This window comes from Phacochoerus africanus, chromosome 16 (assembly GCF_016906955.1).
Source record: "Phacochoerus africanus isolate WHEZ1 chromosome 16, ROS_Pafr_v1, whole genome shotgun sequence".
Taxonomy (NCBI): domain Eukaryota; kingdom Metazoa; phylum Chordata; class Mammalia; order Artiodactyla; family Suidae; genus Phacochoerus; species Phacochoerus africanus.
Window position 1 is genome coordinate 42,271,844 of NC_062559.1, and position 13,313 is coordinate 42,285,156.

The 13,313-nt window shown below is 54.3% G+C and overlaps 1 protein-coding gene across 8 annotated transcripts in view; it reads left to right on the forward strand.

Moving 5' to 3' along the window:
* CRHR2 (corticotropin releasing hormone receptor 2) overlaps positions 1 to 13,313 on the forward strand; it is a 44,280-nt gene that overhangs the window by 25,404 nt on the left and 5,563 nt on the right. For 5 of the 8 annotated variants that reach the window (XM_047763608.1, XM_047763605.1, XM_047763610.1 and 2 more), the window contains 6 exons: positions 4,638 to 4,723; positions 6,268 to 6,377; positions 6,759 to 6,876; positions 8,718 to 8,871; positions 9,401 to 9,461; positions 11,259 to 11,331. In XM_047763608.1, the coding sequence (XP_047619564.1) occupies positions 4,638 to 4,723; positions 6,268 to 6,377; positions 6,759 to 6,876; positions 8,718 to 8,871; positions 9,401 to 9,461; positions 11,259 to 11,331 (602 nt within the window). The remainder of the gene's footprint in view (positions 1 to 4,637; positions 4,724 to 6,267; positions 6,378 to 6,758; positions 6,877 to 8,717; positions 8,872 to 9,400; positions 9,462 to 11,258; positions 11,332 to 13,313) is intronic. The other 3 variants (XM_047763607.1, XM_047763609.1, XM_047763613.1) reach the window with 1 other exon arrangement.

Here is a 13,313-nt window from a genome sequence, read left to right on the forward strand (position 1 = left end):
TGGCATTTAGTGGATTGAAAAGACCCTGCAACAAATACTTGACCCACCTGAGATGCCAATAGCATCAATGAGAAGCAGTTTACATTACTTTTTCTGAGTGGGGAACACTGAAGCCAAGAGGGACAGGATTGAACCAAAGTCACTTAATCAGCCAGAGACAAAACTAAGGCTAGAATGTAGGCTTGCCTCTTCTCCCAGCCAGGCTCCAGAAACTCGTATCAAAGTGTGAGCCTCTGAAATGGGGAGCCCATTGTAATGGGGCTTTCAGCAGACCAGCGCCACTCTGGGGGCAGAGTCCTGGCACACTGCAGGGGCCAGGCTTCCCAGACCACAGAGCCCTGGAAGAGAAGACCTTGCCTGCATCTTCCAGACCCCGCTGCCCCTGGCAGGCTAGACTGCACACCACCAGCATCGATCTTCAGCAGGGACACCTGCGTTGCTATGGTAACAGGCACCCACCCCACAATTCTGCCCTGACCACCTGCCCTCAGACTTGCTGTGCCCATCTTCCTGTGGTTTCCACGGGGTGGGGGGGGACTCTTCCTGTCTTACTGTCTCTTGTCCAAGGCTGTGCATGAGGGCTCCATGTCCTCATTAGCCAGCTCCCTAGAAGCGCTATGAACATCTGTCTTCCAGTCCCCTGGTACCCAGTGCCTGTAGCCACAGCCTCCTTCCCAGGCATTGCCCCCTCTCGCCACTACATCCCACATCTCAGACCCTGCTTTCCAAGGTTTCAGCAAGCCTGAGCCAATTTGATTCAGCCCACGTGTACTCGATGGCTCACTCCTGGGCGGTGGGGAAGCTGTTGACTCCAGTATGGTTTCTGCCTACTTGTCTGCCCCCCTGGGAGCTCAAGTTCAGTAGCAAAGAAAAGAAGGATCAATTCCAAAGAGATGAAGCCCATAGTGAATTATGGCATATGCTTTAAAAGAGGTTTTTCTTTTTCAAACTTAGGGAGTACAATTGTGGATTGTGAAGTAAATGTGGTGGGTTGTGGCTAGCATTTGTACATAAAGTAAATATAGTTCATTAGAAAAGAACAGAAAGAAAAATAGTAGAGCTGTGGTCAAGATGAATGTCACTTTGTGCAGTGATTCAGTAATATGGGAGGGGTGTGGGTACTGGATGTGATATGAGATGGATGTGTTGCTATGGTTCAAGAGCAATAGCATGTGAAGGCCTATGTCTCGAGAGATGGGAAGATGCAGAGGAGGTATTTAGAGGGGAAAAAGAAGAGCTAGCTCAATACTTTTGGGGTTAGGGAAGCCCCCAGGAGGAGGTGGCATTTGAGCCGGAGGTTAAAAGATCGGTAGGAGTTTGTCAGTGGGTCGTGGTGAAAGTGAGCAGTGTGTTTCAAGGCGTGGTTCCGCATGGAGCCGCGTGTGTGCCAGGCCTGCTAGTGCCGCTGTCATCTGCCATGTGGAGTGATGGAGATGGGTCAGGACAGTGCGGCTGGGGCCCGAGTATCGAGAGCCTTGAAAAGCATACCAAGAATGTTGGACCTTATTCCCAAGAGCAATAAGAAGCTGCTGATGGCTTCGAATCAGAAATCAACATAATCTCTCTGGCAATGGAGTAGAGGATAGAGAGTCAATGGGAGCAAGAGATGAAGCAGGGAGGCAAGATGGAGTCTGTTGTGCCAGTCCAGGCAAGATGACCGGAGAGGGGGTGGAGGTGTGGGCAGGAGCCAGGGTGGACTTCAGAAAAAGAAAGAGGGGGCAGAATCCACAGAGCTTGGGACCCCAAGGGCTTGATGTAAGAGACCAGAAGGGCCCCAGATCTGCAGCATCTCTATCCTGACCCCTTCCTGTCCACAAGCCCACCCGGTGGTCAGCACCGCCACAAGATATCATACTTGGGAAATGCGTGCTCTGAGGCCCTGCCCTCAGGGAGCCCCGCACTGATCAGAGAGGCCAGACTCACGCACCTGAACAACTCAGGTCAGGTCACGAGCAAGGGCTGGGGTGTGGGGTGTGGAGCTCAGGCTGTCAGGACTGAAGGGAATGGCAGGGTGGGGCATTGGAGGAGGCTCAGGAGTAAGGTAGGAGTAATCAAAGAGGCCTTCCTGGAGGAAGGAGCTTAACACCGAACTTCAGGAAAGCTGGATAACATCTGTGAACTCATCCACAGAAGATAAATTTTTCTGCCCTTTGAACCAGAGCCAGGATCAGGGTCTGTCTCACCTCACACAGGCCTGTTGAGAGGGACTCCAAACCCCTGTCAGGGAGGGATTATTCATTTTACAAAAGCACCCCCCCCCAAGATGCCTTTTCATGTGTCCTTTCAGTTCACCTTGTATTCTGTCCTTTAGTTCCATAGCATCACTGACCCTACGCATCACATTCTCCTAACAGACAGCCTTTCTAGAAGTTCCCTGATGGCTCTGCAGGTTAAGGAGCCCATGTCACTGCTCAGCTCACTGCTATGGCCTGGGTTCCGTCCCTGGCCCAGGAACTTCTGCATGTTACAGGCAGAGCCAAAGGGGACGGGGGTGGGGCTGGGGGGGGAGCATACAACCTTTCCATAGTAAAACAGCCCTGGAGAGGAAGAAAACCCACAAGGGGAATTAAGTGCCATGGTCGGGGGCAAGAAGCTGAGGTCCGCACCCTGGAGTCAGAGTCCTCGTCAGACTGGCATTGGCCTGACTGACTCACACCCGGCTCAGCGTGGCCTGCCAGAGGACACCTGACAGGCCCAGAAGGCAGGAATAGGCTGGTAACAATCCCAAATACGAAAAATCCACGACCTCAGCGCACCAAATTAAAAAACAATTAGGCTAATAGAATCTCCCCCACTGTTTCTGCTCTTCGGCAAGTGCTCTTTAATAATCCCTGGCTTTTAACTCACTGTCAGCACAACGGAAGTGGATTTTTTAAGTAACTCAATTATTTCAGAACTCATTGCTTTTAGAAACAATCAAAGTCCCCCCTCCAGCTCCGTGACTCTGTGCTTTGTGAACTATCTATTTTAATTAGCTTTATGTTGTGATTCTAACATAAGCCCCAAAGAAAAATCCACAAACAACTGCCCATTAGCCAGAGAGCAGAACCCTGGTACAAATCACCCCTGAACAATAGATCATTTAGAATTTGTAAGTAGGAGGGGGAGGGAAGGTACACACACGACCAAATGCTGAGCAGTGGCTGGCAAAGGGCTTTGGAGTTATCCAGAGCAAGGGGTTCCTCCAACCTGAAGGCGATGGTGGCTTAAGGAGCTAGGCCTTGATAGTCAAACTTGGATTTAAAGAAAGTATAAGCATTCTTTGAACTTCTTACATCCCCCTTCAATAAAACCCGTGATTTTTGGAGTCCCTGTTGTGGTGCAGCAGAAACAAATTCAACGAGTATCCAAGAGGATGTGAGTTCGACTCCTGGCCTCACTAAGTGCGTTAAGGATCTGGCATTGCCATGAACTGTGGTGTAGGTCACAGACACGGCTCAGATCCCACATCGCTGTGGCTGTGGTGTAGGCCAGCAGCTACAGCTCTGATTCGACCCCTAGCCTGGGAATTTCCATGTGCTGCACCTGCAGCCCTAAAAAGCAAAAACAAAAAACAAAAAATATATGCTTTTGTACATTAGACACTGATGCTCTGAAATGTCTTTTTCCATGTCACATTCCAACTTTAACACAGAGGCAGGTTCCCAGCATTAAGAGATCCCATAGTGGTCTTCTAGGCAGCCACAGCTCAAGGTCAGCAGCACTGCCCTGTTTCCCCAAATTGTGGTCCTTCCTGTGTACCACTGCCCCCTAGCCGAGGGGTTAAGAACACAAACCCTGAAGCCAGAACCTCTGGGCTTGAATCTTCTCATCTTTGCATCCTTGGCAAGTGGCTTAATCTCCTTGGGCCTCAGTTTCCTCATCTATGTAAAGGGTTAATATTGGTCGTGGCTTAGCAGAAACGAATCTGACTGGCATCCATGAGGATGTAGGTTCAATCCCTGTCCTTGCTCAGTGGGTTAAGGATCTGGTGTTGCTGTGAGCTGTGGTGTAGGTTGCAGATGTGACTCCGGTCTAGCGTTGCTGTGGCTGTGGCGTAGGCTGGCAGCTACAGCTCCGATTGGACCCCTAGCTTGGGAACCTCCATATGCTGCTGCCTAAAAGACCAAAAAGGGGGGGGGATTAATATTGTACCTACTCCTTAGGATTGCCGTGAGGGTTGAACAGGCAGATGTAAACAAAGCAGTTGGAAGAGGACCTGGAATGCGGCAAACACATGCTATGTAAACGGTGGCTATTATGTAAATGCAAGTGCTGATTCTGGTGGGGAAAGTATGGATCTGTGAGCATAAAATGATTACGAGAAGGATGGCAGTGATTCAGCTCACTGAAAGTGGTGCATCTTCAGGCGTGAGCGGGGGCTCACGATGGGCTCTGGTTTTGAACAAAATAAAGAAAGTGTACAAAAGGCTAGTCAAAGATCGTATCAAACATGGGCTTAATCACGCCTTTTAGCTGCCCAGGGTGATAAGCCCTCTGTGCAATTTCACATTCATGACTTTCACTTGCCCCTTCAGACGTGTGTTCAAGTTCCCATCCTAGAGGGGCTGAGACATACAGACCTTATCCTGTGGGCGCCAGGGAGTGTTCTTGAGGAGGGGAGTGACCCGCCTCTTGGCGCTTGGCATCTTTCATAGGCAATGCCTACCGAGAATGCTTGGAGAATGGGACGTGGGCCTCACGCATCAACTACTCCCAGTGCGAGCCCATTTTGGATGATAAGGTGAGTGGTCCCCACCTGCCCGGCCCCTGGTCCTGGTACAGGAAGGGGGACTCAGATCAGAGGATCCGCAAGGGGACAGAACCAGTCCTGGTGCCATCCACTCCTTCTTCTTGCACCTCTTGTCCCTGCCCCCACGTCCTGCCTGCGCTCAGTGATACTGATGGGGTAGAGGTGGGGAACAGGGAGCCCCGCCTTGGAGAGAGCTCCGCCAGTGGAGGACACGGGCAAGGTGGCCCATGATGCAAGAAGAGAATGACCGTGTAACCAGTGTCCCAATGTCTAACAAGGCTGTGTGACATCCTTCCTTGTCTGGGCCTGTTTCCCAGTCTGACATTCTGATGCTATGACTCCACACGGAGAAACTAGTGCAACCCCCAGTAGGACAATCCCCACAGGAAGCTGGATCCCACTCAGATCTCCCCAGAGTCCCCCCGCCACGCCCCCTGCTCTGGAACTGGAGTCCACGTTGCCTGCAGCTCCAGCTTACTCCCCGTTGAAGTGACACCTCATTACTGACCCCAAACGATACGTCCCACCTCCATCTCCCTCATTGGCCCGTTACACAGACCCCCAGTGGGGCTGGAACTTGTCCCCCAAAGAAGCCCAACTTCAGAGGAAAAATATTTGTCTATCTTTAGAAAGGGATTCTAGAAAATGTGAGCCACAGGGGGTCTGCAGTGAGGGTTGAGTAGCAAGTGGAACAGATCATAATGGAGAGAAGACTCCCCTCCAGCCCTCTTCCCCCACCTCCTCATCTCATCGCTGCTCTGAGCAGCGGCAAAACCAACACGGGGTGGGGTTGGGGGTCGTCTGCGCCCCCACAGGAAGGAGTGCTTCATCACTACCGCTGCTTAGAATTGCTGGAGTGTGGTGACAATAAGAAGCAGACTAGAGTGCTTTCATGGTGCAATGGGTTAAAGATCTGGCGGTGTCACTGCAGCAACCTGGGTCTCTGATGCAGTACGAGTTCCATCCCTGGCCTAGGAACTTCCACATGCTGCAGGAGCAGCCCCCCAAAAGACATTTAATATTGGTCTTAAAATTGTTCTTAAAATCTCTGCAGATAAAACACCACCTCATTGCCACACCCACGGGGCAGACCTGCCACAGGTCACTGCTTCTGAGACTGTAGGTTAGCTGTGTGGTACAGATGTCAAAACTGAGTCCCAAAGATAGAAATCAGTGTACATTTCATCGCTCAGCCCACTAGGCTGTGAGCTGAGACAAAGCACAGGTGTAGCAACTCCCATTCCAGAATCAAAAATAAAATAGGATCTACATACCCACACCTCTGGCAGAGGTCAGAATACCTGGTGTCCAGATCTGCCCCGAAATTGCACGTGGGAAGGCCTGGCCACAGCCGCTTAGACCGAGAGCCACAGGCCGACAGGAGAGAGCTCTGGGAGCCAGGCGTGGTCATGACATTTGCAGCCTCTTCTGCCCCCGACGTCGGGACACACAGGGCGGCCGTTGCTAGAGTGCCTGGTCCCACCCTTCACATGCCACAAGCCTCCATCTGCCCAAGTGTCTGTCTGTGTCTCCAGCAGAGGAAGTACGACTTGCACTACCGCATAGCCCTCGTTGTCAACTACCTGGGCCACTGCGTGTCCGTGGCAGCCCTCGTGGCCGCCTTCCTGCTTTTCCTGGCCCTGCGGTGAGTTCATCCCACCCTGCTTTTTCCCTGGCCTCACCCGTAGCACCCCCTTCACCTCTCCCAGACATTCTCACCTCCACACCAGGGGCCCTGGAGCCAGTGGACAGAGGGGGTTTGGGGGGGGAGCCTGGGCACTGACCCCTGGCAGGCTTGCAGGAGGCAGAAGGGTAACTGGTTCTGGGAGACCCAACTGTGGCCACCATGATTGGGAATTTGGCTCCTGGTACAGCCCTACCTTCGCCCCAGGCTGAGTCTCTCCCTGGCCTCATGGTGGGACACCCATGGCCCATGACCCCAACTGGCCCCTGACCCTTGCCCCAGCTGAGCTCTGACCCCAGGTGCAGCCTGTGCCAGCTGACCCCTGACCTGGGCCTCCCTCAGGAGCATCCGCTGTCTGCGGAACGTGATTCACTGGAACCTCATCACCACCTTTATCCTGCGAAATGTCCTGTGGTTCCTGCTGCAGCTCATCGACCATGAAGTGCATGAGAGCAACGAGGTCCTGGGTGGAGGTTTGGGGCTGGGCCTGGGGGGCTCTGGGCTCTGGCCAGGGGGTCCCTCCCTTGCCGAGTCCCCAGGTGCAGACCTGCATCTGAGCTCCCCCCACCCAATCAGTGTCCCTCCTGAGCTAGGGATGGGGAAATGGGGTTCCAGGCCAGGGTCTTGGGAGCAGCACCAACCTGACACCAGACTTTGGTTTATCCTATTCCCCTCCCCAGCTTGTGAGTTCAGCCCCTCCCAAAGATCCCTTAGGGAAAAGGAGGCTAAAATTAATCCTCTGTTAAGCTTTATCTCACTTCATTTCAATGAGAGGTGTAGGGACTCCCCCCGCCCCCCGCCTTATTATACAGACATGGAAACTGAGGCTGAGAGAGGTTAAGTGATGCCATCATGATGCCCTCTGCATCTAGGTCAGCAGGATCTTGAGCTGGCCTCCCCAGATTCATGTCAACTGCTGTTGCACTATGTCTAAGTCATCAAACCAGAGCCTAGAATGGGGCCATGTACAGAGCTCTTTGGCCCAATATTAGCTACTGCTCAATGCATTGTCTTTGGATGGCTGAACAGGAGCGCATGCCCAGCCTGGTTTGACCCTGAACTTGGCCCAACATTGAGCCCTACCTCAGCACCAGTGGAACTCAATCCAGTTTGGCATGCCCTGCCACCCAGTGTTGGCTTGTACTGATAAGGCATCATTAACGTGTCGAAAAGGCAGGGTTGGGAGGAGGGGATCTTTCAGGACTCAGCTCAACAGGACCGTCTCGGAAGCGAGGAGAGGGACCGCCACGTGGGGCCCAAGATCAGGGCTGGGACTGTGGGGGGACGCTGTGGAGGCTGTGATCAGCTCAGCTGATAGATTATTTGACAACCGAGGCAGTCAGGGCGGGACAGAGAGGGGCTGAGATGTCCACGGGGGCCGTCAGCTCCCCATCACTGGGCTCCTCTGGCCACCTACCTTTCCCCACGTCCCAAGCTCAGCTCTGAGGGTGTCCTGGGCATGAGGCCCTGGGAAAGATGGCCAAGCAGAGTTTCTCAAGAGGACCTCTGTCTTGAGACCAGACCTGGCTGTGGCCCCCTGTGGCTCTGGGCAGGCCTGACCTCTGCCTGCACCGTCTCCCTTTTGAGGGAGGGGTAGCCGTCCCGCTCAGGGGGACAGGGACAAATTCCCTTCACCTGAGAAGGCAAATGGCAGCACCATTCATTTCCTGGTGCCTGCCTCTGCCACCTCCACCTCCAGGTTCAGAGAGGTACGGCCCCTTGCCAGGGTCCTGGAGGTCGCACGCCTCCCTTCAGAGACAGAGGTCACCACACTTGGCCCAGAATCTCGTAAACCTAGAAATTCAGGAGCATCACCTCCACAGCGGCACTCGCTTTGGCAGACCCGGTGCTATTTCTGTAACAATTGTCTGTTCATCAACTGGCTACTTTTTTTCTACATGAAATTTCATATCCTGTTTCTACGTGGAAACCAATCTGACTCGCTGTGAATTGAAGGTGACCCTCAAAAAAACGATGGTGAAAAGACAACAGTGCCGTCCACTTCTCGCCTCTGCCTGCAGAGATCTCAGACCCAGACTCCCCGTCTCTTTATGAAAAAGAGAGATTAGGAAGCACTAGGGGGCATGTCAGATACCCTGGTACCAGGGGAGCCTCAACTTAATCTAAAAAGTGAAAGAGAAACGATGAAGGAGGAAGCATCCCAGACTGAGATCCGACGGTATTTAATGCCGTGTCCATGACCCAACTAAAACCCCCTCCCCTCCATCATCCCCTGGGCTGCACACATGGGCCTTGGCCCCAGGCGGCCGCTGACTGCTGACTGCTGCCTGCCCCCTGCAGGTCTGGTGCCGCTGCATCACCACCGTCTTCAACTACTTCGTGGTGACCAACTTCTTCTGGATGTTCGCCGAGGGCTGCTACCTGCACACGGCCATCGTCATGACCTACTCCACTGAGCGCCTGCGCAAGTGGCTCTTCCTCTTCATTGGATGGTGTGAGGGTCCCGGGGGATCTGCAGGGCCTCCTGGGGAGGAGACAGCTCACAGGGTCACCTCCCTTCATCTTGGGTTCCAGGATGGACCACATTCCTGGCTGCCATCCCCAGGACCGTCCAAGGATGCAGCCACTCCCCTCCACGCTGGCGAGAAAGAAGCCAACAGTCCCTCCAAAAGGACATTCCACAAGTAGCCCTCCCTTTTTTTGTCTGGGGTGGCTAATTCAGAGACCAGTGTCCCTGGCTTCACAAGAGACGCTGGCCAGCTCCGTTTCTCTAACCAAAAATATCTCAGAAAATCATGCCATCCCCTCATCTCTCTGACCTGCTTGCAAGGGATGGCTGAGAGTGGGAGAAGGAGAGGGGGCAAAATCAGAGGACAGGACCCTCTGGGATCATGGATGGCCTGCAGGTGGAATGGATTGGAAACATGACCCTAGCCCCTGGTGGTCCCCTCTACCCTGGGTTCTACAAGAGGGGCTCCTGACCATCTGTCTGTCCACTACAGCTGTGTCTGTCCTTCTTTCAGGCGTCCCCTGCCCCATCATCATCGCCTGGGCCATTGGCAAGCTCTACTATGAGAATAAACAGTGAGTAGGACGGGCCAGCCACAGGGGTCAGAGCGATATTAGGACAGCTCAGCCATGAGTTCCAGCTAAGCCAAGGGCAGGAATTGCAGCCTCAGCAGGAAAGAGTCACTTTTCCTTCATCCTTAAATTGAAAAAAATTTCCCCCAGGCACCCAGAGGCACTCCCGTGGTAGGTGTCAAATCAACTTGGTTGAATTGTGTTAGGAATCGTGTTTCCTTTCAACACGCAAGGCATGACCCCCTTGGCCTTTGGCAAGGCCTCCTCCGGAGTTGGTTGTGGCAAGTCTGGCCTGGGGTACATGGATGAGGCCAAGGGCTCCTGGCTTTTAGCCCAGAGTACATCCAAGGCTGTGGCACTGAGCCTCTCATAGATGCCCAGGCCAAGGCCATGGGCACTTGTTTCATTCCGGCATCCCAGTCTCTGCCTGGAGAGCAGTGCCCCATTCTGGGACCTTCTCTGCATCAGAAACTTTAAACTATTGAGTCTCAGCCCAAATAATGGCAACTCTGGCTGTGGGTCATCCAAGGAGTGGCTGGGAAATTGGGTGCCACCAGCTGAGAAGAGACAGGGAACGACAATCTCTCTATGCAAATCTTAAAACAGTCTCTGAGGCTGGAGAGGGCAAATGGGATTTGGGGACAGGGACAAGAATGGATGGGGTCCAGGAGCCCATTAGAAAGCTTCTACAAAAAAAAAAACAAAAAAACAAAAGGAGTTCCCGTCGTGGCACAGTGGTTAACGAATCCGACTAGGAACCATGAGGTTGCAGGTTCGGTCCCTGCCCTTGCTCAGTGGGTTAAGGGTCTGGCGTTGCCTTGAGCTGTGGTGTAGGTCGCAGATGCGGCTCGGATCCCGCGTTGCTGTGGCTCTGGTGTAGGCCGGTGGCTGCAGCTCCGATTCAACCCCTAGCCTGGGAACCTCCATATGCCGCGGGAGCAGCCCAAGAAATAGCAAAAAGACAAAAAAAAAAAAAAGAAAGAAAGAAAGAAAGCTTCTAATGATAAAAGCTGCCTGAGAGTGAGAGGGCTGCCCTGAGAGGTAGTGAACTTCCTGTCAAAGGGGGCATTCAAGCAAAGAACAGAAACTCTGGTGCTGGGAGGCCACAGGGGCGATTCATACCTGAGGCAGCGGGCACTGGATGCCCTCTGAGGCTGCAGAGGACACAGTCAGAATTTCCTGAAGTCTGTGCGGCCTTCATGAGGTCCAGTGGAATTGCGGGAAGGGCCAGACTGGGTCCTGGGTCAGCCTCTCCCAGACCCTGAAGCTTTTCCACCCCTTAGCATTCCCAGAGAATTACCAAGACTCTAGTAGCAGCAGCCCCCCTTCCCTGGGTGAATGAAGCCAGGGATCTACCGGGAGAAGGCTCCTGCTTTGTGCAGCTGAGTGCCTGGCACAACGAGCGGCAGGTCTAAGCAGTGCGGGAACAGGTGGTATGGGTGGTTGGGCACTGGGCCAGCGAGGGGGAGCCCAGCTCTCCATTCATGAGCCTCCAGCATGTCCAGCCCAAGGCCCAGCCATCTGGGGTGGGATGGGGTGGGGGCACGGGGAGGAGGAGGAGCCCCGGGGCCTGCCTCAATCTGCCTGGCAGACCAGACTGTCCATGTCGGGCAAGAGGCAGCCCAGGGGTGAATCAGAGTGGTCAGGGCAGCTAGGGCTGTCCACCCAGGCTTTTGGGGAGTGAGCAGCCATGGAAATCGGGTCTCAGAAAGGGTCAAGCTGGAGAACTCTGGTCCCCAGTCTGCAGTAGTCCCCAGGCTGTGGCTCAGCAGGCTACTTACAGCCACCCCCTCTTTGTAGGTGCTGGTTTGGCAAGGAGCCCGGCGACCTGGTGGACTACATTTACCAGGGCCCCATCATCCTCGTGCTCCTGGTAAGTGCCCACTGGGAATTGGGCCAGGGCTGGGCACCAGGAGGACAGCAGAGGACCCACCCAGCAGAGATGCTGGCAAAAGATGTGGCCTGGAGTGTGTCCCTCCCCCCCCCCACTGCCCCCCAGCACACACTCTGTACCCGCCACCCCCACTGCCTGGCCCCCCCGGCCCCAGCTCCCCCTTCCCCTCTCTCCACACCCTGATGCAGCACCTTCCCCTCGCTGGCCCTCAGGTGCTTTCTCTGGGCAGTGAATGGGTCTGAATAATGGCAGATTTCTAGCGCCTCCGACACCTGACAACCCCTTGCCAGGTGCAGTGCTGAGACATCCAGGCGAGGGGCCAGCTGGGGGCAGGAGAAGGGTCTGTAGGATTCTGTTCAGCCCCGACTTAGATCTCCCTCCACCCGCAGCGACCCCCTCCAGGGCCCAGCCCACCGCCCCCAGCCTGGAGCAGTGGATGGCACTCAGTGTAATGAGCAATTGTTCCTTATGCAGCTCCCCGCCCTTCGCCAAATGTATTCACATCTAAACTATAATTGCCGCCATGTTTTTAATCCAGCGCGAGCTTTAATTAAGGTAGAGGTGAAGCAGAGGCTGCGTGCTGCACCAACGAACCCATTATATATCATACGTTAAAAAAAAGAGACATTTACACAAAAGCCCCATAAGAGCTTGGTGTTTACGTAAGACTTATTTCAGGCTTGGTAATTTCAGGCTCCTGTATGCACCAGCTTCCTTAAAGGGCTCCCCACTCCTTGTGGGAAGCTGGAGAGGGAGTGCCATCCCCTTGCACGCAGCAGATGCCTCATGGGGGGGTTCTTTGGTCTACCTTGGAAACAATTCCTGTTTATCTCTTTTTATTTCCTTGCTCTCCTCCCTTTTGTGGCATCCTCTGGGATTCATTTGACCCCCGTCTTTGGCATGTCCGTGATGTATATGAACCAGAGATGACTAGGGAGGTTTTTTTATCCACAGCCTGAAATTCCACCATCAGGGCTCCATTCATTTCAGAGGCAGAAGCCTGTCCTTGTCAGCTGTCAGTGGGGGTGGGGTGGGGGTGGGGGGATGGCATTGTCCTTGGAGTGCCAGCTGCAGTGAATCACTACCCCCTGCCCCCGTGTGAATGGAAACCCCACGAGACCCATCCGCTCCCCACCGGCTGATGAGCGCCTGCCCCGGAGGGAAAGGGCTTCTGGTGAAGCTGGGACCCGGCCAAGGAAGGCCGGCCTGGGCAAAGATGTCGGACAGCAGTGAGGAAATGAGCAGAAAGGAAGATAGGCTTGGAGGCCCAGGACCAGGACCCACCACCCGCCCCTCTCCACGCCCCCGCCTCCGGTTCGTGTAACGCTAGACCCCCAGTCAGATTGCACAGTGGCCGGATACCTACCACACCGGGCCTGAGCCCTGATCAGGCAGGGGTACTCTCTGGCCCAGAGACTGATGAGGGGTGGTGAAACTGGCTCCCCCAAGGAACTCACCTGCCAGTGGGGGTGTGAGCTGTCAGCACGAGCACCAGGAAGAATGGACCGGATGACGCAAGGGTGGGCTTCTTGGGAGGCTCCTCCAGAAGGTCTGGCCTTACCTTTTACTCCGCACCCCCTCCCCCTCAATTCCTAACTGGAGCCCTTAGCTGCCCTGAGACCATTCTGGGCTGGGAGGGCCCTGCAGGGGTTGTTGTAGGAAGAGGAGGGGCTCTATCTCCCCCACCCCAGGACTTTCGCCCCTGGCCTTCTTTCTCCTTCCAGCACAATCCCCCATCTCCATTTAGTTCTCAACTCATGTACCATTTCCAGGACTTTCTGGCCCCTTAAGAAAGAGGCAGTGCCCCTGAACCCCAGACCACAAGCCTTCTGCCAGCAGAACCTGGGTCAGCCGTGTCCACTGCCATCACTGGTGCCAGGCTCAGAGCCCTGGTACATGGCAGGTAGATTCAGTGAATGAATGAGTGAGTGAATGGATGAATGAAATCAGAGACCAGGCTG